The sequence below is a fragment of the Heloderma suspectum genome, chromosome 5, assembly GCF_057233095.1.
Source record: "Heloderma suspectum isolate Gila_16-S chromosome 5, 16-S_ref, whole genome shotgun sequence".
NCBI lineage: Eukaryota > Metazoa > Chordata > Lepidosauria > Squamata > Helodermatidae > Heloderma > Heloderma suspectum.
In genome coordinates this window covers 197,690,657-197,717,205 of record NC_139462.1, presented here as the reverse complement: position 1 = coordinate 197,717,205, position 26,549 = coordinate 197,690,657, and the positions used below count along the sequence as shown (strand labels likewise).

Here is a 26,549-nt window from a genome sequence, read left to right as displayed (position 1 = left end):
TTGTCCCAGAAAACTTGTTAGGGAGGAAAACACGGAGTAGCGGCACATTTCCATTTGACCAGTAGTACTAGGAGCCTTCTCTCTGTCTTGGAGTTACACAGTACCTCCTGTTCCATGCTAGATTTAAACAAAAACAAAACATGGACTGCACTGTGGATCCTCCATCATCATCTAAGGAGAATATGGTCACAAGTGGTTGTTTTCCACTAGTATCTTCCCATTTAACCCACTTTTCCACTTTTCCACTTTTCCACTGCTTGCGCTTGGATCCATTGGCTATTTTACAGTTACACACGCAATGCTCTCTGAGGCGCATCAGCGCACCAATAGCACTCCAGCAGAAAAAGGCATGTTATATAAGAGATCACAAGAAAATGGCCTTAAAAGGGAGTTGGACAAATTCATGGAGGAGAAGGCTATCGATGGCTACTAATCCTGATGGCTATGTGGTACCTCCAGAACCAGAGGCAGTGAGCCTATGTACACCAGTTGCTGGGGAACATGGGTGGGAGGGTGCTGTGGCACTCATGCCCTGCTTGTGGGTTCCTGGTTGACAGTTGGTTGGCCACTGTGTGAACAGAATGCTGGTCTAGATGGACCCTTGGCCTGGTCCAGCAGGGCTCTTCTTATGTTCTTAAAAGCCTGGTTCTTAGGGTTAAACTGGATTAGATGCTGAGAAATGCACAGTCAATGAAATGCAGCAGGCGGGGAGAGCTATGAATAGGAAGCTGCATTATACAAGGTTGGGCTATTTCTCCATCTAGCCCAATATTTTCCACTCTGACTGGCCGCAGAGCTCCAGGGTTTCAAGCTGAAGTTCTTTCCAGTCACTCGTTACTCGATCCTTTTAGCCGTGAATGCCTAGGCTTGAATCTAGGACCTTCTACAAATCTATCCATTTAGTATCCTCAGTGTTTCTCATTTTTCCAGTGTTCAGTACAGTACATCCCATTTCAACATCAGTCTGAGATTTTGTTTAAGTTTGCACAAAAATGTGTATGCATTTTTGTGCACATTTCTCCTAATGTACACATTTTTGTACGCAATTATGCCTAATATACACATTTTTGCAAGCAATTTTCCCTAACATAAATTACAATTATTTTCACTAATATTTTTGCACACACGTCCCCTAATATACACATTTGTGTACACATTTTTCAGGTAGAGAACTTCATCACAAAATGTGAAGTATGAATTTTGAAGGATATCTGAATTTTGGTTCACATCTAGGTTTGAAAGTACCTTTAGAATTTAAATATAGTTAAAGAGCAAGGTACTTAAGCTTGCTGAGCAAGAAGAAGGTGTGGAAACTGAGGCTTGTGTTTTCAAAGTCCAGGTCTTTCCCCTGTATCGTGTTATGTGGCTTAGGTCTGAGCAGACCTGCATAGAACTGAGCTGTGCTTTGTATGCTTGGTGGGAAAATGTCCAAATTGTTAAGAATTACATTTGTGTATGCATGTGAACATGCATGCGTGACCTCTGGTCTACAACATATCCCAGATGCGACCCTCAGCTGAAAAGACTGTATACCTCTGCTCTACATAATGTTAGGGCCGGCCCTCATTCACAGCCCCCTATGGCTGCATATCAGTTCTTAAACAGCCATTAGGATACTTTTTCTCATGCACACAGAAAACTAGGGACCAAACTACCCGTGTAGAATTGGATCACCCAACTTTTTTTTTTAAGACATAGAAAAACCAGATGATGCAATGGGCCCTTGGATTGGAGCAGTGGCGCTGAGGGAGTGTTAATCCTTTTTCCCTATATTGTTTTTCCAATTAATTCCCCTCCTGCCAAAGCTGCTAGTAACCTTGGGGGTGGGGGGTGAGAAACCAGTACAATATGAGCACAGGTCTTCCTCCCCCAGTGTGGCTAAAGGTAGGTTTGGTAGGAGAGAATTCCTTTGGGAAATAGTGTGGAGGTGTGGGTTAAAAAACCCCTCCTCCCAGTGCCACTCCTCCAATCCAATTTCCCCCCACCCGCAGCCTCTGTGATTGCTTTTAAAGATCATGAGACCCAAGGATTGGATTCAAGGCTGCAGTGGAAATTTTGCACCTTATTTGCAGGTAGAGAAGTGCGGGGGGGGGGGTGTTGCTGAATATTCTCCAGGGAGGCCTTAAATTCTTCAGGACTTTGGATGGGGGCAGCTCCAACAGGAAAATTCTTCCCTGAGAATTTTTGGCACAGCTCTCCAATGACCTTTCGACCCAAATCTCTGCATGAGATGTACGAAAATCACCTACCTGTTCGCAGATTATGCTGATGGTGGAGGGGAGGCGCTCCGTCCCTCCCCCCAGAATCCTGGACCAGGGGGGGAGGCGCTCCATCCCTCCCCCCCCCGGAATCCTCCTTGGCTGGCTCAGCAGCCGGCCACGCCCAGCCAGGCCAGAGCCGTCTGCAGCCGGATTTCTGGCCACGGAGGGCTCGGGGGGGGGGGGAGGGAACCGTGTACGCAAATGGCAGTGGCTACGGCTGCCGCCATTTGCATTCCCCTTATTTTTGACGTCTTAACCTACGTAAATATTTACGTAGACTAAGAAGGTGAAAATAAGGGGAACGCAAGTAGCGTAGTGGACAGTATTTGTGTTCCCCTTATTTTCGCCGTCTTAGTCTACGTAATTATTTACGTAGACTAAGACGGCCCAAAATAAGGAGCGCAAATGGCGGTGGCCGTAGCTGCCGCCATTTGCGTATGCTTTTTTAAAATTATTTTTACCCAGACGTTTTAGGCTATGTAAAAACTTACACAGCCTATCACGTGGGTGTAAAAAAAAAAAAAAAAAAAAACTGCAAATAGCGGCAGCGGGTTGGAAGACCAGCCGCTGCCCAGAAGATCTGCCCCAGGTAAGTCTTGTCCCGGGGGGATCTGCCGGGGGGGCGGGGGGGGGCAGGCCATTCCACCACAGATTTCGGAGGGCTGAATGCACTGGCATTCGGCCTCCCCGAGATCTGTGGCGGAATTCTCTGCTATCCCTACATGACCCTCACAATGTTTTCCTAAAGATCAGTGCCAGCTCCAGGTTTTGGAGGGCCCTTGGGCAAGACACCTTCAATAGGCCCCCTCCCTCAGCACGTCTATCGCCTCACTACCATTCTAGGCTGACCATACATACCATTTTAAACGGGACAGTACTGTTTTTTCATATTTCCCGACCATCCTGTCGTTTTAATATAAATCTCGATTTTGTCCCGTTTTTAACTTTTTGTAAAAAAACTGAACATGTTTATCATAAGGCTCTATGCTAATCAATGCGTGCAGTAAAACTGCTAGTGTGACGAAAAAGGAAGTTCCATTTACTTTATCCAGTCAGGGCCAGGCTTCTTGAGCTAGCGACAATCAGACGCCGCCCCCTCGCTTGTCTGCGATGGCGGGGAATTCGAGAGGCCATCTCTAAGCCCCATTCAGCGTGTGGGAGCCAGGAGTGTGAGTCTTACTGTTATTTCTACCATCATTCCGCCCATAGAGATTCTTTCTGCCCTACATTCAGTTCGATTCGGACTTTTCAGACTCATACTGCGGTTCAACAGGCTGTTAGCTGTTTTTTTATTACAGCGGAATATTACATAACCCCGTCCTGTTTTTGTCATCCCAATATCCTGTTTTTGTCTCAAGGAAATATGGTCAGCCTAATTATTACCAGCGTCTATTTGTTCCTCGTTCTCTTTCTCATCACTTGCTGGCTTGACAGGCAAAGAGAGCCAGCGAGCAAGTAGGCAGCGGCATCCACTGCTCCTTCTTCTCACCACCACCACCACCGTTGGCTGGGCCAGAGCAATTGGCACATAAGCAAGCAGATTGCAGTGGAGAAGAGGAGTAATTCCAGGGGGCCCTCAGCAGGTGCCTGACCATGCCTACCCTTGCTGCTAGCCCTGCTATAGGTGTTCAACAGATAATGAGACAGGATGGATCCTTGCAGCATCCGATAGCCCAATGACTTCAGGGTAGAGCATCTGTCTCCCAGCACCACCTTCTGGAACAACCCTCCAGGAGCGCCTGGAGCTGCTGCAATACAGAACCCTTCAAGCCCATCCTGGCAAGGCAGTTCCGAAAGATCTCAAGGCGTTGAATCCTGCACAGGATTCGAGCCTAGCATCCCCCTTGACACGCTAGTTGTCTATGAGAAGCAATCTTCTTTCCTTCCATGGGGAACATTCCCCATGCGTGCGAACCTTCATTTGCACTCTGAAGTGGTAGAACCCAGAGCCAGACTGACCACTTCTGTGAGAACTAGGCCAAAAGCTACAAGCAGGGGGAAAATAACCTAGGATGCTGATGATAGACAGGACTGCAAGAGGTTTAAGGCACAAAATGGTGTACCAGTGAATCACTGCACAGCAGGAGTATGAATATTTTTTAAAAGTAGCAATCTTAAAGGATTTAAAACAGAAGTGAAGTAAAGAGACAGTGTCTGGTGCTCCATCAGCAAGCAGATATCATGGCTTTCTTCACACGGAGCTCTTATTGAGATTGCTCCTTCACGGACGTTTGCGGGCTCTTTACATGACGCCATGACCCTCCAAGGCGTCTCCTGCACTAAATGCCCTTTGATCCATTTTTAAATAGATCGCAGATCATGAGCTATCAAATTACCCCGTTGTGTTCCGCTTCAGTTTCCTCTGTGAGAAGAGGAAAAGCGGCAAGAAGAGGAGCGAGATCAATGAAAGATAATGGGAGACTCAGATACAGGGAGAAGGAGGAGGGAAGGGGGGAAAGGAAGTGCATGCAAAGGGAGTCAGTTATGATCCTGCATTTAAAACGGAAGCAGAAAGCCCCCTTTTGAATGCAGGATTTTAGGCTGGTGGCCCTGTTAGATAAAAAGTCCTTGCTTTCGGTTTAGAAGAAAAGAATGCCAGGCAGGCAGCAGTGGATCCAACACTATTTTATTGAACGTTTTGCAAAACGGGTGCAGAGCAGTCTGGACCCCGAGACACGTGTGCAAAAGCCCTTTATATCATATCGCTTCTATTGTTCTTACCAGTAACCAATGAAACAGTTAGTACATCGTCTCACTAAGTTAATATCTAATAAACAGCCACTATCAGCTTACCAAGCTGTTAGTCATGAGCGCGTCAGTATGATTCCCTTTTTGCTCCGCCTATATTTTCCCGCCACTCGGGCTTTTACGTAACTTGAGACGCCAACGGTTATGGAGTCTCCTTTTTTTTTTTTTCTAACAGCCCCATGAAGCACCTCCTTTAGTGGGGAGGATTGTAGTATATTGATTGGTATCTCCAAGATGGCTGTAATTGAATAGTCCAGTTTCCCCTCTGATAATTGCTTGGTATGGTTCAGTCCCGACTAGTGTGGTTTAATTCCATTTCTGTGGGCTGGTTTGCAAGTCACAGTAAGCCAAAATTACAGAGAGTTTTGGCATACTGTGAATGAGCAAGCGTGCCGGTGCATGCTGCTTGATCGCTTCTGCTTGGCTCCTCCTGCTAGCAAGAGCAGCTAAAACCAGGGAACCTCCATCCATGGTTTGTTTAGCCTTATGTCCAAACTGGGATCCCTAACTCCCCTAATGAGCCAGAATCACAAGCCAGGGTTATGATTCTGAGCTTGTTAGGAGAGCAATAAGCCAGAGATCCCGGTTTGGACATAACGCTAAACAAACTACGGATGGAAGTTCTCTGGTTTCTTTAGTTATTCACAGCAAGCCAGAATTTTTAGCAATTTTGTACAAACTGGCCCTGTGGGCGTACACTGGAATATATGATACTGAGCTGCATTGCTTTGCTATCAGAAAGTTATGTTTCTGTCTGTTGTAGTTAATAGAAAAAAACAAAACCCTCTTTATTATCTTACCTATGTCTGCTGAGTGCTGACTTCAGGCAGAATTTATGAAAGCTTGAATAAGGCCACAATTTTATGCATGATTAGACAGAAAAAAGTCCGACAACTCCCAGCAATCCCAAGTTAGCCAGGGTGGCTAGGGGATGCTGGGAGTTGTAGGGCTTTGTTCTGACTGAACATGCATAGGATTACACCTTAAGGGAGCAATCCTATGGCTACTAGACACTGTCTAGAGGGCCATAGGATATGCTCATTTCCAGGAACCGACCTTGCAGTTGCTGGAAAACTGACCACCCCCCTCATCCGCGCTGCCCCAGAGACAGTGTGGAGAAGCCCCGTCCTCTGCGCTCAGAAGAGGAGCACGGAGCGACTGAAAAAGGGCAGGGATGAGGGCGTTCCGGGGTGGGGAGAGCGGAGCTGCACGTATGACACCTCCAATGTGTCGTACGGAAGCTTCCTCTCCCAGGTCCCCCCACCCCCGCTAGATAGCTGAAAACGGCTATCGAGCAAAAAATAGCAAGGCAGGAGAGGCATGGAGGGAACGATTCCCCCCCCCCCCGCCTCTCCTGCCTTGCTTTGGATAGGTGGTCGCCTCCGAGTTCAGAGGCGGCCGCCTATTTTGATAGGATTGCACCCTAGGTATGTTTGCCTAGAATCCAAAGTAAGTGAAATAGGTGTGAAATTAGCAGTGCAGTTCTTCAAGTCCATGATTTAGCTTGCTATTAGCGGGTCAGGCTCAAACACATTTATGCGACACTAAAGTGCAACCTTTTAATTTAAAGAGTAGGTATCTGTGGCAGCGTGAACAGCAAAACACTTTTAAGAGGGTTGGATCCAGGCTTGGACATACTTAAGAGTAGATTTTAAACATACTTAAGAGTAGATTTTAAACTAATTTAAAATCAATAGGACTTCTGTTAGTCACCCCAAATCAGCTGCCTGAGGAGTAGGGCCAGCCCTGAGTACAGACCAAACTAGAATTTATTTTTATTATTTATTTGTTACATTTCTATATTGTCCAATAGCCAAAGCTCTCTGGATGGTTCACAACCATTTTAAAACCATAAACTACAACACGATAACTTACAAAATAAAAGTCTAAACCTACAATATAAAATGAAAGCAATAGCTAAATAGAACGTAGCAGCGATCTCTTTAAGAAAATTGGAGATCTCAAGGGAACGTTTTGTGCAAAGACAGGCATGATAAAGGACAAAGAAGGTAGGGACCTAACAGAAGCAGATGAGATTAAGAAGAGGTGGAAAGAATACACAGAAGAACTATACAGGAAAGATCTTAATGTCCCTGATAGCCATGATAGTGCGGTCACCGAACTTGAGCTGGACATCCTCGAGAGTGAAGTCAAGTGGGCCTTAGGAAGCATTACTAACAACTAAGTTGGCGGAGATGACAGTATTCCAGCTGAGCTATTTAAAATCCTAAAAGATGATGCTGTTAAAGTGCTGCATTCAATATGCCAACAGATTTGGAACACTCAACAATGGCCGCAAGACTGGAAAAGGTCAGTTTACATTCCAATTCCAAAGAAGGGCAACGCCAAAGAGTGTTCAAACTACCGCACAATTGCGCTCATTTCACATGCCAGCAAGGTGATGCTCAAAATCCTACAAGCTAGACTTCACCAGTATGCGAACCGAGAACTACCGGAAGTACAAGCTGGGTTTCGAAGAGGCAGAGGAACTAGAGATCAAATCGCCAACATTTGCTGCATAATGGAGAAACCAAGAGAATTCCAGAAAAACATCTATTTCTGCTTCATTGACTATGCTAAAGCCTTTGATTGTGTGGATCACAACAAACTGTGGCAAATTCTTAAAGTGATGGGAGTACCAGACCACCTTACCTGTCTCCTGAGAAACCTGTACGAGGGTCAAGAAGCAACAGTAAGAACCAGACATGGAACAACCGAGTGGTTCAAAATTGGGAAAGGAGTACGACAAGGCTGCATATTGTCACCCTGCTTATTTAACTTGTATGCAGAGTACATCATGAGAAATGCCGGGCTGGATGAATCAGAGGTCAGAATTAAGATTGCCGGCAGAATTATCAACAACCTCTGATATGCAGATGATACCACCCTAATGGCAGAAAGCGAAGAGGATCTAAAGAGCCTCTTGTTGAGGGTGAAAGAGGAGAGTGCAAAAGCTGGTTTGAAACTCAACATTACAAAAACGAAGATCATGGCATCTGGCCCCATCACTTCCTGGCATATAGAAGTGGAAGAAATGGAAGCAGTGACAGATTTTACTTTCTTGGGCTCCAAGATCACCGCAGACGGTGACTGTAGCCATGAAATTAAAAGACGCTTGCTTCTTGGGAGGAAAGCTATGGCAAACCTAGACAGCATAGTAAGAAGCAGAGACATCACCTTGCTGACAAAGGTCCGTCTAATCAAAGCTATGGTTTTCCCAGTAGTAATGTATGGCTGTGAGAGCTGGACTATAAGGAAGGCTGAGCGCCGAAGAATGGATGCTTTCGAACTATGGTGCTGGAGAAGACTCTTACGAGTCCCCTGGACTGCAAGGAGGTCAAATCAGTCAATCCTAAAGGAAATCAACCCTGAGTGCTCATTGGAAGGACAGATACTGAAGCTGAAGCTCCAGTATTTTGGCCACCTAATGCGAAGAGAAAACTCTCTGGAAAAGACCCTGATGCTGGGAAAGACTGAAGGCAAAAGGAGAAGGGGACGGCAGAGGATGAGATGGCTAGATAGCATCACGGATGCAATGAATATGAACTTGAGCACGCTCCGGGAGAGAGCGCAGGACAGGAAGGCCTGGCGTGCTATGGCCCATGGGGTCACGAAGAGTTGGACACGACTGAACAATCAGATTTAAAACAGAAAATGAAAAACTAAAATGCCTGGGGAAATGAAAAGGTCTTCCCTTGGCACCGAAAAGAGTGCAGCAAGGTAGGTGTCAGGTGAGCGCCTGGTTTAATAGCAGGGGTGCACGTGGTTGTGTTTTGAGGGGGCTTGTTGCATATATTTCAGAAACAATACTGAATTGTGCGTGATATATTTTGGGATGTTTGGCCTTGGTATACCCATCCTCCTTTATATTTTTTTTTTTCTTCCTACTGAAATGTTTTAAAGATTCAATTTAAAAAAAACAAACCGGAAGACCACTCGTGCGTGCGTCAGCCCTTTCCTATCTCTTTGCCCTCACGTAGACGAATTCTAATCGGAAGTGAGAGCCGTGGGGAACTCTTTCATTCGTTTAAAAAACATAAACCTGCTTGTCCCACCCTACATCCTTCCCTTGAATGATTATTCAGCCTATAGCAGCTAGTCCCTGCTCCGGCTTCTGCCATCCGATATGGATTGGTTGGTCAGAGCCAGCCCAGCCCTACCGTCTATTGGCGCGCGGGCATGTTGTCGCCTCTTCCCCGCCTTCCTCTGACCGCGAGCCTAGAAGGGCGGGGGCACAAAAACAACCACCCTCTGAAGCCCGCCTCTGATTCGACCGCACACTTGCTTGTCAGTGGCTCCTCCAATGAGAATCCCCCGGGGTGCCCGAGCCCTCCATTGAGCATTACTAGCGAGCCTGAGGGAAAGGAGTCAGTCAGTGAGTGGAAGCGGCGGACTGGGGGAAGGAGAGCGCGAAGGCGGGTCAGTACAACACCCATAAACAGGGAAATGAATGGAGGCGCGTCTCATGCGGAGGGGGAGATGCGCGGGGTGGTGATGATGGCCGAGTGGGGACCCTGTGGGGTGGAGGAAGCGGCGGCGGCCGGGCCTCAGTTTGTGCACGTCGAAGCCAATACGTTTTCTGAGGAGACCTCCGTGGGGGAGCGGGCGGCGCGGCTCGCCTTGGCCCCTCTCCCTGAGGGGAAAGTGCCGCCGCCGCCGCTTTGACTGAACGGGTGGCGCTGGGCCTGGTTCCCCGCCCTCCCCTTCCCCTGCTGCTGCTGCTGCTGCTTTGGGGGCCCCTGTTGAGCACCCGCCGCTCCTTGTTCTCCTTCAGGCCTGGCAGCCCGGAGTGTGAGCCGCCGCCGCCTCCCTCACCTGCCGCTTTTCGCCTCCCGCCCCAGCCCATGTTCGGGGAAAGCGGGTTGGCAGCCGCCGCTCAGCCGCCGCCTCGTCGTCGCTATCGCCTTGTTTACGCCGCCGGGAGTCGCCTCCGCAGCCGCCCGGCCAGAGAGCCGCCGCCGCCATGGCTGAAATAGGGCAGGAGGTTGTCCACCTGGTGTGGGGCAAGAAGCCCCCCGGCTCGCAGGGCCTCGCAGATACCATCTTCTGCCGCTGGGCACAAGGTACCGCTCCCCCTCCTCCTAGTGGTCACCACCCAGTCCTCACCTGCGCTTAGCTCTCCCTTTTTTGTCCTTCCATCCTTCCTTTGCCGCCTCTTTCTCCATCTTTATTTTACCCCACGTCTTCACAACACACGCACACCGACCCCACCATTAAGTTTGTTTGTTTGTGTGACTGGTAAGTTAATTAATAATGCTGCTTAATATTAAAACATCTCCAAGTGGTTCACATACAGTATTAAAAATCACATTTAAATACAACGTTAAAATACCATTAAAAGGAATTTCAACTAAAACGACAAAACAAATACGTTTAGAATAACACTATTAAAAACAACAGAAATGCAAAAAGCAGTAAGATGGATTTCCCATAGGTAGCGTGTTCTGCTTACACCAATTCTTCCCTTTGACCCAGGATTTGTTACAATACTCTTGTTCCCCATCAGTGGCTTCTAGGGTGAGGTAGCAGTAGTGGATGCGGAATAACAACTGTTCCTGTGTGTTTATACAGACCTGAACTCTTGCCCTGAAAGGCAGCCTAGAAATATTTTAAATAACTTCAGAGGGTGATGGAGATCCTATATAGAATGGGAGGAGCACAGAGGCAGTCTTCACCTCCACGGTCCCCCAGATCTGCATTTTCATTGGACAGCCAATTTCAATTGCCTAGCTGGGGCATTTGCGAGCTTGTGGAGGTAGCTGGCACAGGGAGCTCAGACTGAAGTATCCTGTGGCCCCCCCAGACTCTATCTTGGGGCTTTAGGATTGCTCTCTAAGGGTGCAATCCTATGCATGTTTAAAAAGAAAAAAGGCCTGCAACTCTAAGCATTCCTTACCAGCCAGGGAGTAGTAGGACTTTTTTCTGTCTAAACATGCATAGGATTGCAGCTTTAATAAATTAAAACTGCATAATAACAAAGAGGTGGATGCTTGCACCTTAGAAAATAAAGGATTTCTTCTTTTGCTCTTCTTCCTCCTCTTCTCTATTTCTGTATTGTGATTGGTGAGATGGGGTGCACCCTCCCCTTCATATATCTTCCTGCACTTGGGATCTCCCTATACACACACACACACACACACACAGTTTTCTAGCTTGGCTGAAGGGAAGGGATCCAATTATACTAGAGAAGGCATAATCATAATAGATGTTAAAAGGCTTTCTTATCCCCTGTCCTCCTGACTTACGTATGAGTTGTGGATTGGGGATGGCTTTAACACCATGTAGTTAGGAATTTTCTTGAGGTTTGCATGGATCACAAACCTGGTGTGTTACTATAGGGAAGGATGTATCTGCCATCTTTTCTTGTTTTCCTGTTTGTGGGAATGTCCAAAATAGTCTTCTGGTAGTTGCCGGGAGAATTATCAACAACCTCCGATATGCAGACGATACCACCCTAATGGCAGAAAGCGAAGGGGATCTCAAGAGCCTCTTGTTGAGGGTGAAAGAGGAGAGTGCAAAAGCTGGTTTGAAACTCAACATTAAAAAAACTAAGATCATGGCATCTGGCCCTATCACTTCCTGGCATATAGAAGGGGAAGAAATGGAAGCAGTGACAGATTTTACTTTCTTGGGCTCCAAGATCACCGCAGACGGTGACTGTAGCCATGAAATTAAAAGACGCTTGCTCCTTGGGAGGAAAGCTATGGCAAACCTAGACAGCATAGTAAGAAGCAGAGACATCACCTTGCCGACAAAGGTCCGTCTAATCAAAGCTATGGTTTTCCCAGTAGTAATGTATGGCTGTGAGAGCTGGACTATAAGGAAGGCTGAGCGCCGAAGAATTGATGCTTTCGAACTGTGGTGTTGGAGAAGACTCTTACGAGTCCCCTGGACTGCAAGGAGGTCAAATCAGTCAATCCTAAAGGAAATCAACCCTGAGTGCTCATTGGAAGGACAGATACTGAAGCTGAAGCTCCAATATTTTGGCCACCTAATGCGAAGAGAAAACTCCCTGGAAAAGACCCTGATGCTGGGAAAGATGGAAGGTAAAAGGAGAAGGGGACGGCAGAGGATGAGATGGCTAGATAGCATCACGGATGCAATGAATATGAACTTGAGCACGCTCCGGGAGAGAGCGCAGGACAGAAAGGCCTGGCGTGCTATGGTCCATGGGGTCACGAAGAGTCGGACACGACTGAACAACAACAACAAAGTTTCTACCAGCAATGTTTTATGACAAGTAATGCCACTAGTTTCAGCATAGTTTCATTGTTATTTCTTATAACTATGCTGCATTGCTGACGATGGTAGTATTTGGTCACATGTGTAAGTCAAGGACCCAGGTTCCCTTAAGATCGTTCTAATCCTTACTTGTTCTGCTGAGTTTCTACAATGTCTTCTTCCATGTTATGTTACCTATTTGGTTTGGTAGGGATGGAAAAATTGCCAGAACCTGGCTGTGCCAGCACATAGAAAATTGATGCTGGTACCCAGGAATCTGAATTTTTGGGTGGGTCTGTGTAAGGCTGTCTTCTAAGAACCTCTCAGGTTTAGGATCTGATAGCCTTTTAGGGAGCAATCCTATGGCCCCTAGACAGCGTCTGAGGGGCCAACGATACTTTGGATTCCTGGATCCAAGGTCAGAGACAGTGCTCTGACTTCAGATGCAGGAATCCACACTCCAAACCCCCTCTCCCTCACAGCTGGTGCAGAAGAAACCGTGCCAGCTGCCTCTCCTAGGTCGGGAATGCAACCTTGGAAAGGGGGTCAAGTGGATATTCTGGTGGGAGGGGAGGGGACTGGAGAGGCTGGGATATGAGCTAGATGACAGAAAAAGCTTGTCTAGCAAAATTGCAGAGCAGGAGAAGCAGGGAGGTGATGATTGCCTCCACTGTTCCTCCTGCTCTGGATGCTCATAAGCTTCCAAGTTCAGAGGCTTACTAGCCACAAGGGTGTAAGTCATAGGAATGCGCCCTTAGTGTCAATTCAAATTCAAAACGCAACAAATTCTTCTGTTCTAAGCTTGACCTTGGCTTACTCACAAAAGTAATGGAACAGCATTGATAATGGTGTTTTTTAATAGCTTGGTCATGAATAATGAATATAGAAGCCTTACAAATTTATATTTCTCGTTTTGTTGGAGATGTTTTTCTAAGTTAATGTGTTCTTGGTTGAAAAACTAACTTTATCTATATTACTGATTCCCACAATGTTAATGCAAGCCACAAATGGCTTACTAGAGTATTGTGGAATAAAGACAAGTACAAACCCTTATCCAATAGAAATGACACCTGGTTTGGACAGGATATTGAAAACTGGGCTCCCCACAAATGACAACGTTTTGGGTGGTCTGTACGCCCTTCTAGACAAATACCATGATTTCTAATCTTAGTGCTTTTCTAAGTATTTTTCAGTTGGTGATTTTAGTTATATCTTTTTTCAGAAGTATTTATAGCCATTCAATGAATTAAGGGGAAAAAACTGCTGAATTTTGTGAACAATGCAGGATTGTAACTGTTGATCGTATGACCCAATCCTATATACAGTTAAAATAGTGCAACTTAGGGCGCAATACTGTGGCTACTGGTCAGCAGCTAGACGGCCATTGGATACGTCGGTTTCCAGGAACCGACCTTGGAGCCTGCGCTCCGAGGTCGGTTCCCTGAAAACTGACCTTCTCCCCGCACTGCCCCGCAGGAAGTTATGTACTTTTCTGCAGAAAAATAAAGCACCGGAAAATTTTCAGTTTGGGAAAGTGTTCCACCCCACATCACTGGAGGTGACACATTGTTACTGCATTAATGGTAAATAATTTCAAATGCAGCAGAACATGTTGTTCAGCTGCTCACACATCTCCACAAATCAAAATGTTGTGCCCAAATAACTTCCTGGCAGTTCTATATGAATAATGCAATAATGTCATGGTTGCTGGGCTGACTGAACTGCCCTTGTTTGCTTTCAGGGTGGACCTGTCTTCCATGTTTTGTACAGGTGCTCCCCTTCATGCATTGTGCGATAAACTCTTTCACTATTGTTACCATTACATTGTTCCCTCTTGTATGTGCAGTTTACCATTTGGGGTACTGCTCTATGTTTTTCTCATTTCCCATGTTAATAGGTCTAAGTCTTGTGCTCTTGCATTTCTTGGTGTGCATGTGCTCAGTTAACATTCTGGGGTTTATATGTGGTTTTGGCTGGCTATGCCGTCCTTGGTTTCTGTTCTGCTTTATATTTGTTTGCGTGGTGCCCTCATTGCTTTTTTTTTTTGAGGTTGGCTTGATTGGCGGACCTCTTCAGGTCTTGGCAACAAGCCGGTATGTGGAGAAGCTGATTGTCAGGAGCTGAAGGAGATTATGTGTGGGTCAATTTCTTTGTCATGTGGGGCTGGGGGTTGTGTTGGTGTCTCAGGAGATGTAAGGGGTTGTCTTCAGAAGAACACTGGTATTTAGATGCGTATGGTAATTGTGCTGGGCAGAGTGTGTGTGCTTTTTGACTTATGAGGCTCCACAGACTATACCAGAGAGTTTGAGATACTACTCCATGATTTTGGAGCAAGAGTACAAGCTGGCGTCTTGGATGTTGATTAATAGCATCCAATGTTTATCCCCCATAATGCCCAGAATCTGCTTGCATGATCCATGCACTTGCTGAAAGGCAATGATACAAGGACAAACTAAAACCTATTCTTACAGACCTCTTTTTTTAATGTTAAATATTTTCACTTTGGCTGACATTCCAAACTACTTCAGCTGACAGTACTAAATTATTTTGGTCACAAGTGGAAATATATGAGGTTATAATTTTAAATACACACATATATTTGAATTATGCAGGTAAAACAATGTTGTTGTTGTTCAGTCGGGTCAGACTCTTCGTGACCCCATGGACCATAGCACACCAGGCCTTCCGGTCCTGCGCTCTCTCCCGGAGCGTGCTCAAGTTCATATTCATTGCATCGGTGATGCTATCTAGCCATCTCATCCTCTGCCGTCCCCTTCTCCTTTTGCCTTCAGTCTTTCCCAGCATCAGGGTCTTTTCCAGGGAGTTTTCTCTTCGCATTAGGTGGCCAAAATATTTGAGCTTCAGCTTCAGTATCTGTCCTTCCAATGAGCACTCAGGGTTGATTTCCTTTAGGATTGACTGATTTGACCTCCTTGCAGTCCAGGGGACTCGTAAGAGTCTTCTCCAGCACCACAGTTCGAAAGCATCAATTCTTCGGCGCTCAGCCTTCCTTACAGTCCAGCTCTCACAGCCATACATTACTACTGGGAAAACCATAGCTTTGATTAGACGGACCTTTGTCGGCAAGGTGATGTCTCTGCTTCTTACTATGCTGTCTAGGCTTGCCATAGCTTTCCTCCCAAGGAGCAAGCGTCTTTTAATTTCATGGCTACAGTCACCATCTGCGGTGATCTTGGAGCCCAAGAAAGCAAAATCTGTCACTGCTTCCATTTCTTCTCCTTCTATGTGCCAGGAAGTGATGGGGCCAGATGCCATGATTTTAGTTTTTTTAATGTTGAGTTTCAAACCAGCTTTTGCACTCTCCTCTTTCACCCTCAACAAGAGGCTCTTGAGATCCTCTTTGCTTTCTGCCATTAGGGTGGTATCGTCTACATATTGGAGGTTGTTGATAATTCTCCCAGCAATCTTAATTCCGACCTGTGATTCATCCAACCCAGCGTTTCTCATGATGTACTCTGCATATAAGTTAAATAAGCAGGGTGACAATATGCAGCCTTGTCGTACTCCTTTCCCAATTTGGAACCACTCGGTTGTTCCGTGTCCTGTTCTTACTGTTGCTTCTTGACCCTCGTACAGGTTTCTCAGGAGACAGGTAAGGTGGTCTGGTACTCCCATCACTTTAAGAATTTGCCACAGTTTGTTGTGATCCACACAATTAAAGGCTTTAGCGTAGTCAATGAAGCAGAAATAGACGTTTTTCTGGAATTCTCTTGGTTTCTCCATGATGAAGCGAATGTTGGCGATTTGATCTCTAGTTCCTCTGCCTCTTTGAAACCCAGCTTGTACTTCCGGTAGTTCTCGGTTCGCATACTGCTGAAGCCTAGCTTTTAGGATTTTAAGCATAAGCTTGCTGGCATGTGAAATGAGTGCAGTTGTGCGGTAATTTGAACACTCTTTGGCTTTGCCCTTCTTTGGAATTGGAATGTAAACTGAACTTTACCAGTCTTGCGGCCATTGTTGAGTGTTCCAAATGTGTTGGCATATTGAGTGCAGCACTTTAACAGCATCATCTTTTAGGATTTTAAATAGCTCAGCTGGAATACTGTCATCTCCGCCAACTTTGTTGTTAGTAATGCTTCCTAAGGCCCACTTGACTTCACTCTCGAGGATGTCCGGCTCAAGTTCAGTGACCGCACTATCATGGCTATCAGGGACATTAAGATCTTTCCTGTATAGTTCCTCTGTGTATTCTTTCCACCTCTTCTTAATCTCATCTGCTTCTGTTAGGTCCCTGCCTTCTTTGTCCTTTATCATGCCCGTCTTGGCACAAAACGTTCCCTTGAGATCTCCAATTTTCTTGAAGAGATCTCTAGTCTTTCCCATTCTGTTGTTTTCCTCGATTTCTTTGCATTGTTCATTGAAGAAGGCCTTCTTGTCTCTCCTTGCTATTCTCTGGAACTCTGCATTCAGTTGGATATATCTTCCCCTTTCTCCCTTGCTTTTCGCTTCCCTTCTTTCCTCAGCTACTTGTAAAGCCTCATCAGACAGCCACTTGGCTTTCTTGCATTTCTTTTTCTTGGGGATGGATTGAGTTGCTGCCTCCTGAACAATGTGACGGACCTCCGTCCATAGTTCCTCAGGCACTCTGTCTATCAGGTCTAATCCCTGAAATCTATTCCTCACCTCCACTGTATATTCATAAGGGATATGATTGAGGTCATACCTGAATGGTTTAGTGGTTTTCCCTACGTTCTTCAATTTAAGCCGAAATTTTGCAAGAAGCAGCTCATGATCTGAGCCACAGTCAGCTCCAGGTCTTGTTTTGACTGACTGTATAGAGCTTCTCCATTTTTGGCTGCAAAGGACATAATCAATCTGATTTCGATATTGACCATCTGGTGATGTCCATGTGCAGAGTCGCCTCTTGTGCTGTTGGAAAAGAGTGTTTGCTATGATCAGCGTGTTCTCTTGGCAAAACTCTATTAGCTTTTGTCCTGCTTCATTTTGTACACCCAGGCCATGCCTGCCTGTTATCCCGGTGATTTCTTGACTTTCTACTTTAGCATTCCAATCCCCTATGATGAAGAGGACATCTTTTTTTGGTGTTAGTTCTAGAAGGTGTTGTAGGTCTTCATAGAACCGATCAACCTCAGCTTCTTCGGCCTCAGTGGTTGGGGCATAGACTTGAATTACTGTGATGTTGAATGGTTTTCCTTGGATTCGTACTGAGATCATTCTATCGTTTTTAAGATTGTACCCCAGTACTGCTTTTCCCACCCTTTTGTTGACTATGAGTGCTACTCCATTTCTTCTAAGGGATTCTTGCCCACAATAGTAGATATGATGGTCACCTGAATTAAATTCGCCCATGCTTGTCCATTTTAGTTCACTGATTCCCAAGATGGCGATGTTCAATCTTGCCATCTCATTTTTGACCACCTCCAGCTTACCCTGATTCATTGATCTGACATTCCAGGTTTCTAAACTATATTGTTCTTTACAGCATCGGATTTTCTTTTCACCACCAGACACATCCACAGCTGAGTGTCCTTTCGGCTTTGGCCCAGCCACTTCACTCTTTCTGGCGCTACTTGGAAATACCCTCTGCTCTTCCCCAGTAGTATATTGGACGCCTTCCGACCTGAGGGGCTCATCATCTTCCGGCGTCATCTTTTAGCCTTGTGATACGTTCCATGGGGTTTTCTTGGCAAGAATACTGGAGTGGGTTGCCATTTCCTTCTCCAGTGGACCACATTTTGTCAGAACTCTCCACCATGACCTGTCCGTCTTGGGTGGCCCTGCACGGCATAGCTTATGGCTTCACTGAGTTACGCAAGCCCCTTCGCCACAACAAGGCAGTTATCCATGAAGGGGAATATGAAGGTAAAACAATATGAAGCCTTAAAATTTGATACATTGTTTATCCACTTAACATAACAGAAAAATCTTTGAAAGATCAATATGGTGGAAGCTTGAGTTATGAGGAAATGCGAACTATTTTATTAATTTGGGGGGGTGAAGGAGGAGGAAAAGACTTTCAGTTGGGTATTGGCGTTGTATCAAAATGTCCAATACATATGTGAAGATTGTGTGCTAGATATGGAATGGTAGATAATACCACAGCACAGTATTGTGTGGTAAATATTCATGGTTTCACTAACGCTGTTATCCTCACACACACACACACACACACACCCTTTTGTGTACATGATAAAAATATCACATTCTTGGATATTCGCTCATATATACAAGCAACATATGAATCTGGGTGGCTGTGGATATATAGTCATCAGCATCTTCTGTGTGCAGATTGTGGGGAAAAGTACCACTGTGATTATGGAACTTGGTGCTGACCATTTCTGTGGAGTTAACACATTAGTTTGTCCATGAGATCATGTTCCCACGTTTTTACTTGTACATGAAAGGATAATTTGAAGTAGTCCTTGATGTTAAGATTTTTACTGAGACTAGATGAACACCTCTGCTACATATATACCACAGTATCTGTCTGAAGACACTGTTTTTGCCATCTGTTCTGTTAAGTTAGTGCATATATTTTACTCTCCACTTCTCAATCCACTGACTTGGATTCTTGTTCTCTCTCGTTCTGATTCTGGTGCAGCTTCTTCCACCCCCATGCCTCTTCTTTGCATGAAGTCTATTAGGTTGAGAGTAAAAGCTCTCAAGTTCTGCACTACATTTATATTAATATAGGTTTCACTTATTTATCAAGTCAAAAACCTTGCCTTTGTTTAACATTATACCTTTTGCTTCCCAGCCATATAACAATTCGAGAGTTATTGTTGCTGAGCTCATTTCAAGCTTGCACCAGCATCATATTTTGATCTCAGGCTTCATTTTAATATATTTCTTCTACATATCAGTAAAAAAAAAACATAGAAACATACAGAATCATACATTAGCCTTCCTTTTTTAATGCTAAATAGTTCTACAGCCTGCATCAGACCCTTGAAATACAGGCTGTTTGCTGTTTCCTTGAAACATCCTTGTGAAGGTTATTTGTGTTTCATAAAATGCTTCCCTTCACACAAAACTTTGAAATGGCAAATGAAACTTATGTCTGCTTTTATCTTGGTTGGTTTCATGGTCCCATTTAGCTACTGGAAAGGCTAAGCAAAAGTGACGTATTTGTACACTTGGTGCACTTCAATACCTCACTTGTGTCAAAACAATACACTGCTATGGATTGAAAATGACCTATAAAGTTCAAAGAGTTCAACACTGAGCAAAACTGCAGAACACAGCTGTTTGAATCCAGAGTGTATCATAGGGGACTTAGGATATCCTTGTTCAGATGGGACTTAATTACTTGTTTAACCCTATGGAAGATAATTACTTGAGGAGACTGTGGCCATACTTTTCTTGTATATGGACTTTCCCCATCTAGGGTGTTTTTGTTTTGTTTTTGCAGTCACTCCCCCCCCCCAGTCTTGTCCTCAAACCTCATCATTAAAACATGTAGTGTAGGCTGTTGGTGGTCTCTGGTGTCTGTTGCAATGCTGAACAGGGGCATTGCTAGGTTCTTAAAAGATCCGGGGCACAGGCCCATAACACAAATTTGCAGTCTAAGCGCATGTCTAATGTGTGTGTGGTGTGTGTGCATGCAGTGTGCTTGCGTGTGTGTTTAGATTGCATGCATGCATGCATGCATGCATGCATACATAGATAAAAAGTGTGCACTGACCCCCCACCCCACTTCAACTCAGACCCTGATTCAGAATTTGGAAAAAATCCCGCTTCTTCTGTGGCCAATTTGTAGTCGGACCACTTCAGCTCAGCACCAAACCTGAGTCTTTATGCTTCCTGTTGACTACCATGAGAAATTAGAAAAAAAACTGTTAACTTTTTTCTCTTGGTCAGAACTGGATGATAATTTCAGGCATAGTAGCCCCCTAGAAGGGGATTACACCTGCTCAATGTCAGAAAAAGAGGTGCAGGGTTTATATTTTGATTTTCTTTTAAAGGGAACCACCAACAACATTTTAATTCTTTGGAAGAATTGGATAAAAATTTCAGGATTCATTGCCTGAATCATGTCTGCCAAATTTCAGAATGCTAGCTACAAGGCTTTTTGTGCAAGGGTGGCCTTGACATTTTGAGGTCTCCAAAAGAAGACATATTTACCTCCCTATGTTCCTTGTGGACCATTTTTCTGAAAATTGCAGACAGCCTAGAGGTGTCCCTGAGTAAAAAACCAGTAAAGTTTCAGAAGGATAGGTGTAGCAGTTCATGTGGAAGGGGAGTTCTCCAGTTTGGGGGAGGGAGTGATTTGCTTTCCCTTCCATTCACCCCTTCTCCAATAGTTTTTGTGTAAATTTGTATGAAAATGCTCTGGTCATTAGAGGTGTCCCCAGGCAAGAAACCTGCAAAGTTTCTGAAAGATATACATGCGTCCTAATTTAGAATTACTAGAATTTATATACATTTCACCAATGTAAGCAGCAGGGGAACATGGGTGGGAAGGTGCTATTGCACTCATGTCCTGCTTGTGAGTTTCCTATGGGCTTCTGGTTGGCCACTGTGCAAATAGAATGCTGGACTATGTGGACCTTGGCCTGATGCAGCATGGCTCTTCCTATGTTCTTAAATATAGGGTGCCTCTGAGCATGTGCAGAATGTTTTTCTTTCACCACTGAGCACTTACATTCTCCCCCTACCAATTCTATTCCCCTCTATGCAGCCATCCCTCCTCATCCTACCATCCTCCAGCAACTCTTCATAAAAGCAGATGTCTTGTTTTGTGCAACTCCTCTCTACTTCCTCCTTGTTATGCACAAGCTCTCACTGTATCTTCCTCTCCATAACTTCATTTGTGCCAAGACTTCACCAGGATTCAGCCAATGAGTCTGTTTTCAAAACTAGGGCTAAATCATGGAGAAACTCTGAGAATGCACTAAATGCCTTTCCCTTCCCACTGAAGCTAGAGTTCATACAAAAAAAAAACCACCCACAAATGACAAAACATGCATAGGACTATGCTGAAAGAGTAGTCAGTTCATTAGACAGATTGCAGTACCATGCTCACAACTCAGGGCTTCTTTCTGAGTAAACATTCAGAACATCAAGGTGCAAAGCGCTCTGCAAAAGTAACTTGTGTTGGAATCCTATGCACACTTTCATGAGAATAAGCCTCATTAAACATAATGGGACTTCTCAGTAGGCATACATAGGATTGCATAAATTAACAATATTTATCTCCCCTCCACTTAAAAAACAAACCAAAAATACCTGTTTTTATTTAATTAAAGCTTTCTGTTCATAGGAACATAGGAAGCTGCTTTATACTGAGTCAGACCCTGGGTCCGTCTAGCCCAGAATTGTTGACACTGACTGGCAGCAGCAGGTCTCCAAAGTTTCAGGCAGGATTCTTTCGTAGCCCTACTGGAGATGCTGGGGATTGAACCTGGGACCTTCTGCAGGCCAAGCACATGCTCTACCACTGAGCTACAGCCCTTCCTATTGCTGGATAATGGCAACTGACAAACAGAACAGCCCCAGATTTGTTTCTGTGCAACCATGTGAGCCCACTTCTCAAAGACTTGAATGAGGAGAAGGAGAAAACCCAACCCTCTTGTCTGTCTGTATATAGGCAAATACAGTTCAGAATTCCTCTTGCCCACCAAAGAGAATTCACTGTAAGGATTCCCCAAGATATACTCTGTGTGGAATAAAGAAAGAAAGAATGAAAGAACAGGATAGGGGAGAGAAGAAGAAAAGAAGACTGGTGATTGGAAATGTGCACAGGGGTGGGGGATAGAGAGAATTCCCTAAGCCAAGTGGCTCCTTCCAGAGAGGTAGTACTTCAGAGGAATTTAGGAGGCTGTGCAAGTTTTGCAAGGATTGCATGTACTTAAATGAACTTTATGAGATGAGGTGGCTGAAGGCTTTTTCAAAACCATAGAACCTATTTAAAAGCCCCAGCAGTTTCTCGATCATGACACCACATAGTCCTAACCCTCCCTTTGGGATTATTTGAGTCCTACAGCTATTTAGGAGAAATTAAAGTGGAGGGGGAGAAAGAAGTTTGTGGAGGCTGATTGGATCCTTTGCTCTATTGAAGCTACTAAACTTCTGCAGAATCCAACAGTTCCTGTTTGGGGCAGTAAAATCAGATGCTGTGTGAAATACCAATATTTCACATGGAGCTCTTTCTTCCCTTCCTTCTCCCTCTTCAAAATTTCATTGCAGGCAAGCTCCCAACAGTGGGCATGTAAGAGCAGAAAAGAACAGTAGGGGGACAGTGGTTTTTTCCACCTCAAAAAAACAAAAACCCTACACCAGAGATTAGGGATAGTGACTAGGGATGTACGAAAGTTACTCACCTTTTGCAGCTTGGATTCGTGGTGGGGGGGAGGCGCTCTGTCCCTCCCCCCCCCCGCAATCCTCCCTGGGCTGGTTCTGCTCCACGGCAGCTCCGCCGGCCAGGGCCGTCTGCAGCCTGAGTTCCGGCCATGGACGGGCTGCTGCGGACGCAAATGGCGGCTACTATTTGCGTCCTGCAAAGGTGCCGTGATAGGCTACGTAAATACTTACATAGCCTATCACAGCAAGCCAAAAAAAAAAAAAACCCAGCGTACGCAAATGGCGGCGGCGGCTCCGGCAGCTGCCATTTGTGTTCCCTATTTTTAGCCGTTTTACGCAAATAAAAAAGGAATGCAAATGGCGCCCACTACGCTATTTGCGTTCCCCTTTTTTTCGCCGTAATAGCCTACGTAAATATTTACGTAGGCTAAAACGGCTAAAAATAGGGAACGCAAATGGCAGCCACCGTAGCTGCTGCCATTTGCATACGCTGTTCGTTTGTTTTTTTGGCTTGCCGTGATAGGCTACGTAAGTGTTTACATAGGCTATCACGGCCTCCGCAGGGACGCAAAAGGCGTCCCTGAATTAGCCGTGATAGGCTACGTAAGTATTTACATAGCCTGTCACAGCTATGATGAAGAAGTGAATGGCGGCCGCAGGGCAGCCACCATTCGCAAGTCAGCACAAACGACAGCAGGTGAATGCTCCGTTTCGCGCGCCTTTTGTGGGGTGGGGGGGTGGGGGCTTCGTTCCGCCACGGATTTCGGGGGGCCGAATGCACTGTCATTCGGCCTCACCGAGATCCGTGGTGGAATTCTCTTACATCCCTAATAGTGACCTCCTAATGGTCACCTTAAACACCTTCTGATTAGGATCTCTAATCCCCTGGGTGACTTGACAGTTTTTACTTTTTGTTTTAGACTTTGAGAAAAGGAAATTTTACGCATGGCTAGCGCAAAAGCCACTGGACCTGACTGTGAAATTTTGCAGGTTCCATGAGCTCCATGGGGGCTGCCAGTTTTCCAAATTCCATGAATTTATCTGGAAGAACAAATAAATTATAGCTCTTTGCTTTGACAGATTTTCTTGAAAATAGCAAAGTTTACCTGTAACTAGCACAAAGGCCACTGGACCTAACTGCCTGAAATTTGGCACATTCAATAAGCTCCATGGGGGACACCAAGCCTCCAGATTTCATGTATTTATCATGCAAACTAAAAAAGCTATGGCCATTTTTGTTTTCCAATGCAAGTCAATGGGAAAATGTAAAAAAATGGCAATTAGGACAGCTCAGAAGATCCAGGGCACAGCTCAAATGATCTGAGGCCCGTGCCCAGGTGGGCATGTCTCTAACGATACCCCTGATGCTGAACTAGAAAAACCCACCTAGATCCTTGTTTAAGAAGAAAGCTGGGATATACAATTTAAAAATAAAGAATTACCGCTGGATGTAGCATTTGTATTAGCATGAAGTTTTGGTGAACCCCAAATGGCATCTTTCCAAACCAGATTCTTTGGGTTTGTGTGGTTTTAGGAATTAATACAACTGCAGGATGGGTCAAGAGAAAATGGATGTGCCTGATGTAGGAAAAAGCATATCAAATATGCCACTGCATTGGGGGAATGGCAAGCATCTAGAATGCTTGATCCTTTATCAAATTGTCTGGCAGCAAGTGGTTGCAAAACTAAGTCTCTCTTGGTTCTAGCTGCTTATCATTGTGTTACTACTTTTTAACACAAGGTAGGAGGAATATGGATATGAACATTCTGGAGGTATCCCACAAGAGAATTACCTAATACTACTCCCAACATGGAATTTGGGGTTGGTGTAATTTCCTGAGAGCATCAGTACAATTAATTGACACTCTAAAAAAGACTGAACAGAGTTACTAGGGATTATCAGGCTGATTGAAAATGGCACTCTTACAGTTTGGCCCTGACAAGGAATAAGTATCCTTTATCAAGGAGGGGCTTGTGCTTATTAGTGGACATTTTGCTTTGAAAATAACTAACTCAACATTTTGGTTCTTCCTATTAGGGTTTGTGTTCAGTGAATCAGAATCCACTGCATTAGAACAATTTGAAGGAGGCCCTTGTGCTGTGATTGCACCAATTCAGGTAATACTGCAGAGACTTTTGGAAAGTATTTCAATTTGAAAACATATTTTTCACCTACAGTTATTTGGCTTACTTGATAACTTAAAGCACACACAATAGGTAATCGTATATTGAACGGGTTTACATTAGGTGACTATGCTCTGTACATAGCACCCTGATGTAAGTAGGGTTTGAAACTTACCAACACTGGTATTTTGGACTATCATAGTGTGACAACATAGTTTTACGAAGTCTATGAGATTTATCTAATGCACTATGCTTAAAATACCACAAATGCCTAGTTTAGATCAGTTGTAAATGCAAGTCTAAGAACTAATCTGTCTGTTCCACATGTTTCTGCAGCAGTTGACTCTTTACAAAGGCAACTGCCTTAATCCTCTCAGGTAGGGGCAGATTTGCAGTCCAATACTTGGCCATCAATTGCTTCAGACATTGTCAAGTTAGGAGAGAATAGTATACATGCATGAGAAAATAGATCATGGTTTGTACAGAATCCTGTTAGAAGTTTGTAATCTATTCAGCTGTAGTTGATTGTTAAATGACAGAGGGCTAAAATTGCATCTTTGTATAGGAGAAATGTTTTTTGAGTAACTGGGAATATATCTAATCTTTTTTTAAAAAAGAAAAGTTAAATCTATATTGAAAATGGAAACAGTTTGCACCACTGAAGAACCAATCATTCATTTCTGATATGTCAATATTATCTTTAATATAAGGCATTCCTTCTGAAGAAGCTTTTTACTTGTGAGAAATCTACCTGGAGACAATGTCAAGGTAACTACAAACCTACTTCCCCAGGAGGGTTTTGATATAGTACTTGCCAGCAAATTATGCTGTGCTAAGCTAAACTATATTATTCATAAACTATATTATTCATAAACAATTCTGAGTAAAGCTCTTCTGCAGTAACTTAATAATGCATTTGTATACTAATTGCAACATTTGCTGATGATTTCAAAGTAGAAGGTGTAGAATTCAGCATTACAGGCTTTACATGGGGCAGTAAGAAAGCCCAAATCTAGCAAATGGAATCATCATGCAAATTAGGCAACCATCAGAAATGTCACTGTGTATGGCTTATTCTGACTGGACAGTTTGTCTTATTGCTCTTACAGAACTTGATTTTTTTTTTATCTTGGGGCTGGAGAAAATGGGCTAAAACTCATTGATCACTATATTCATTAGCGATAAGGGGAGACACATGGAACTCTGGTGAATTAAGAACTTTTGCCCACCACCCTTGAGTTTCTAAGAATTAGCAGAAACTGTGTGTTTGTGTGTGTGTGTGTGTGTGTGTGTGTGTGTGTTTAATTTTCTAGGGGATCCTCAGAGATCGGCCGAAGTCATTTGTGTTTACTATGGGACAATAAGAGCCTGTTTCTAAGGATGAATTATGTGACATAACATAAATCATAAATAAGGCAACAATATACATTGTATATATTTAATACTAATAACATATTTAAGACAAATTTAATTTGTCAAGCAACTTACTCTGAACTATCTTACTGAAATCAGTATGCATATCCCAGAGTTGCAAGCCAAAAATGTCTTAGTAATTGCCTCCATGTGTCTATTATTTCCTCTCCACATCATGCTTCCTCTGCTCCTTTTTTTTTTTTTTTTTACCTCAAATGATTATTTGTCTGTTCCCTCCCTGCTGTCAGAAACTGGGGTGTGTGTATGAAGAAAGTGGCCTGGTTTGTACAAAGTGCTAAGCAGGTGCTCAGCTTGGGGGTACTCCTAGATCTGTCATTGGGGGCTCAGATGGCCTCTGTGCATGGAGTGCCTTCTACCAGCTTCGGTTGGTAGCCCAGTTGCAACCCTATCTGGATGGGGATAGCCTAACATCAGTGGTCTATGTTCTGGTAATCTCTAGCTTAGATTTCTGCAATGTACCTTCGAAGGTGGTTCTGA

At 44.5% G+C, this 26,549-nt stretch overlaps 1 protein-coding gene across 2 annotated transcripts in view; it reads left to right on the top strand.

Moving 5' to 3' along the window:
• Window positions 1–9,383: 9,383 nt before the first annotated feature.
• Window positions 9,384–26,549, top strand: part of MINDY3 (MINDY lysine 48 deubiquitinase 3) — a 61,475-nt gene continuing 44,309 nt past the window's right edge. The window contains exons 1-4 of one of the 2 annotated variants that reach the window (XM_084858986.1): window positions 9,384–9,428; window positions 9,784–10,072; window positions 24,553–24,632; window positions 25,349–25,406. In XM_084858986.1, the coding sequence (XP_084715112.1) occupies window positions 9,973–10,072; window positions 24,553–24,632; window positions 25,349–25,406 (238 nt within the window). In that variant the 5' untranslated portion in view covers window positions 9,384–9,428; window positions 9,784–9,972. Of the gene's footprint in view, window positions 9,429–9,783; window positions 10,073–11,632; window positions 12,056–24,552; window positions 24,633–25,348; window positions 25,407–26,549 lie in introns of those variants that run through there. The other variant, XM_084858987.1, reaches the window with a different exon arrangement.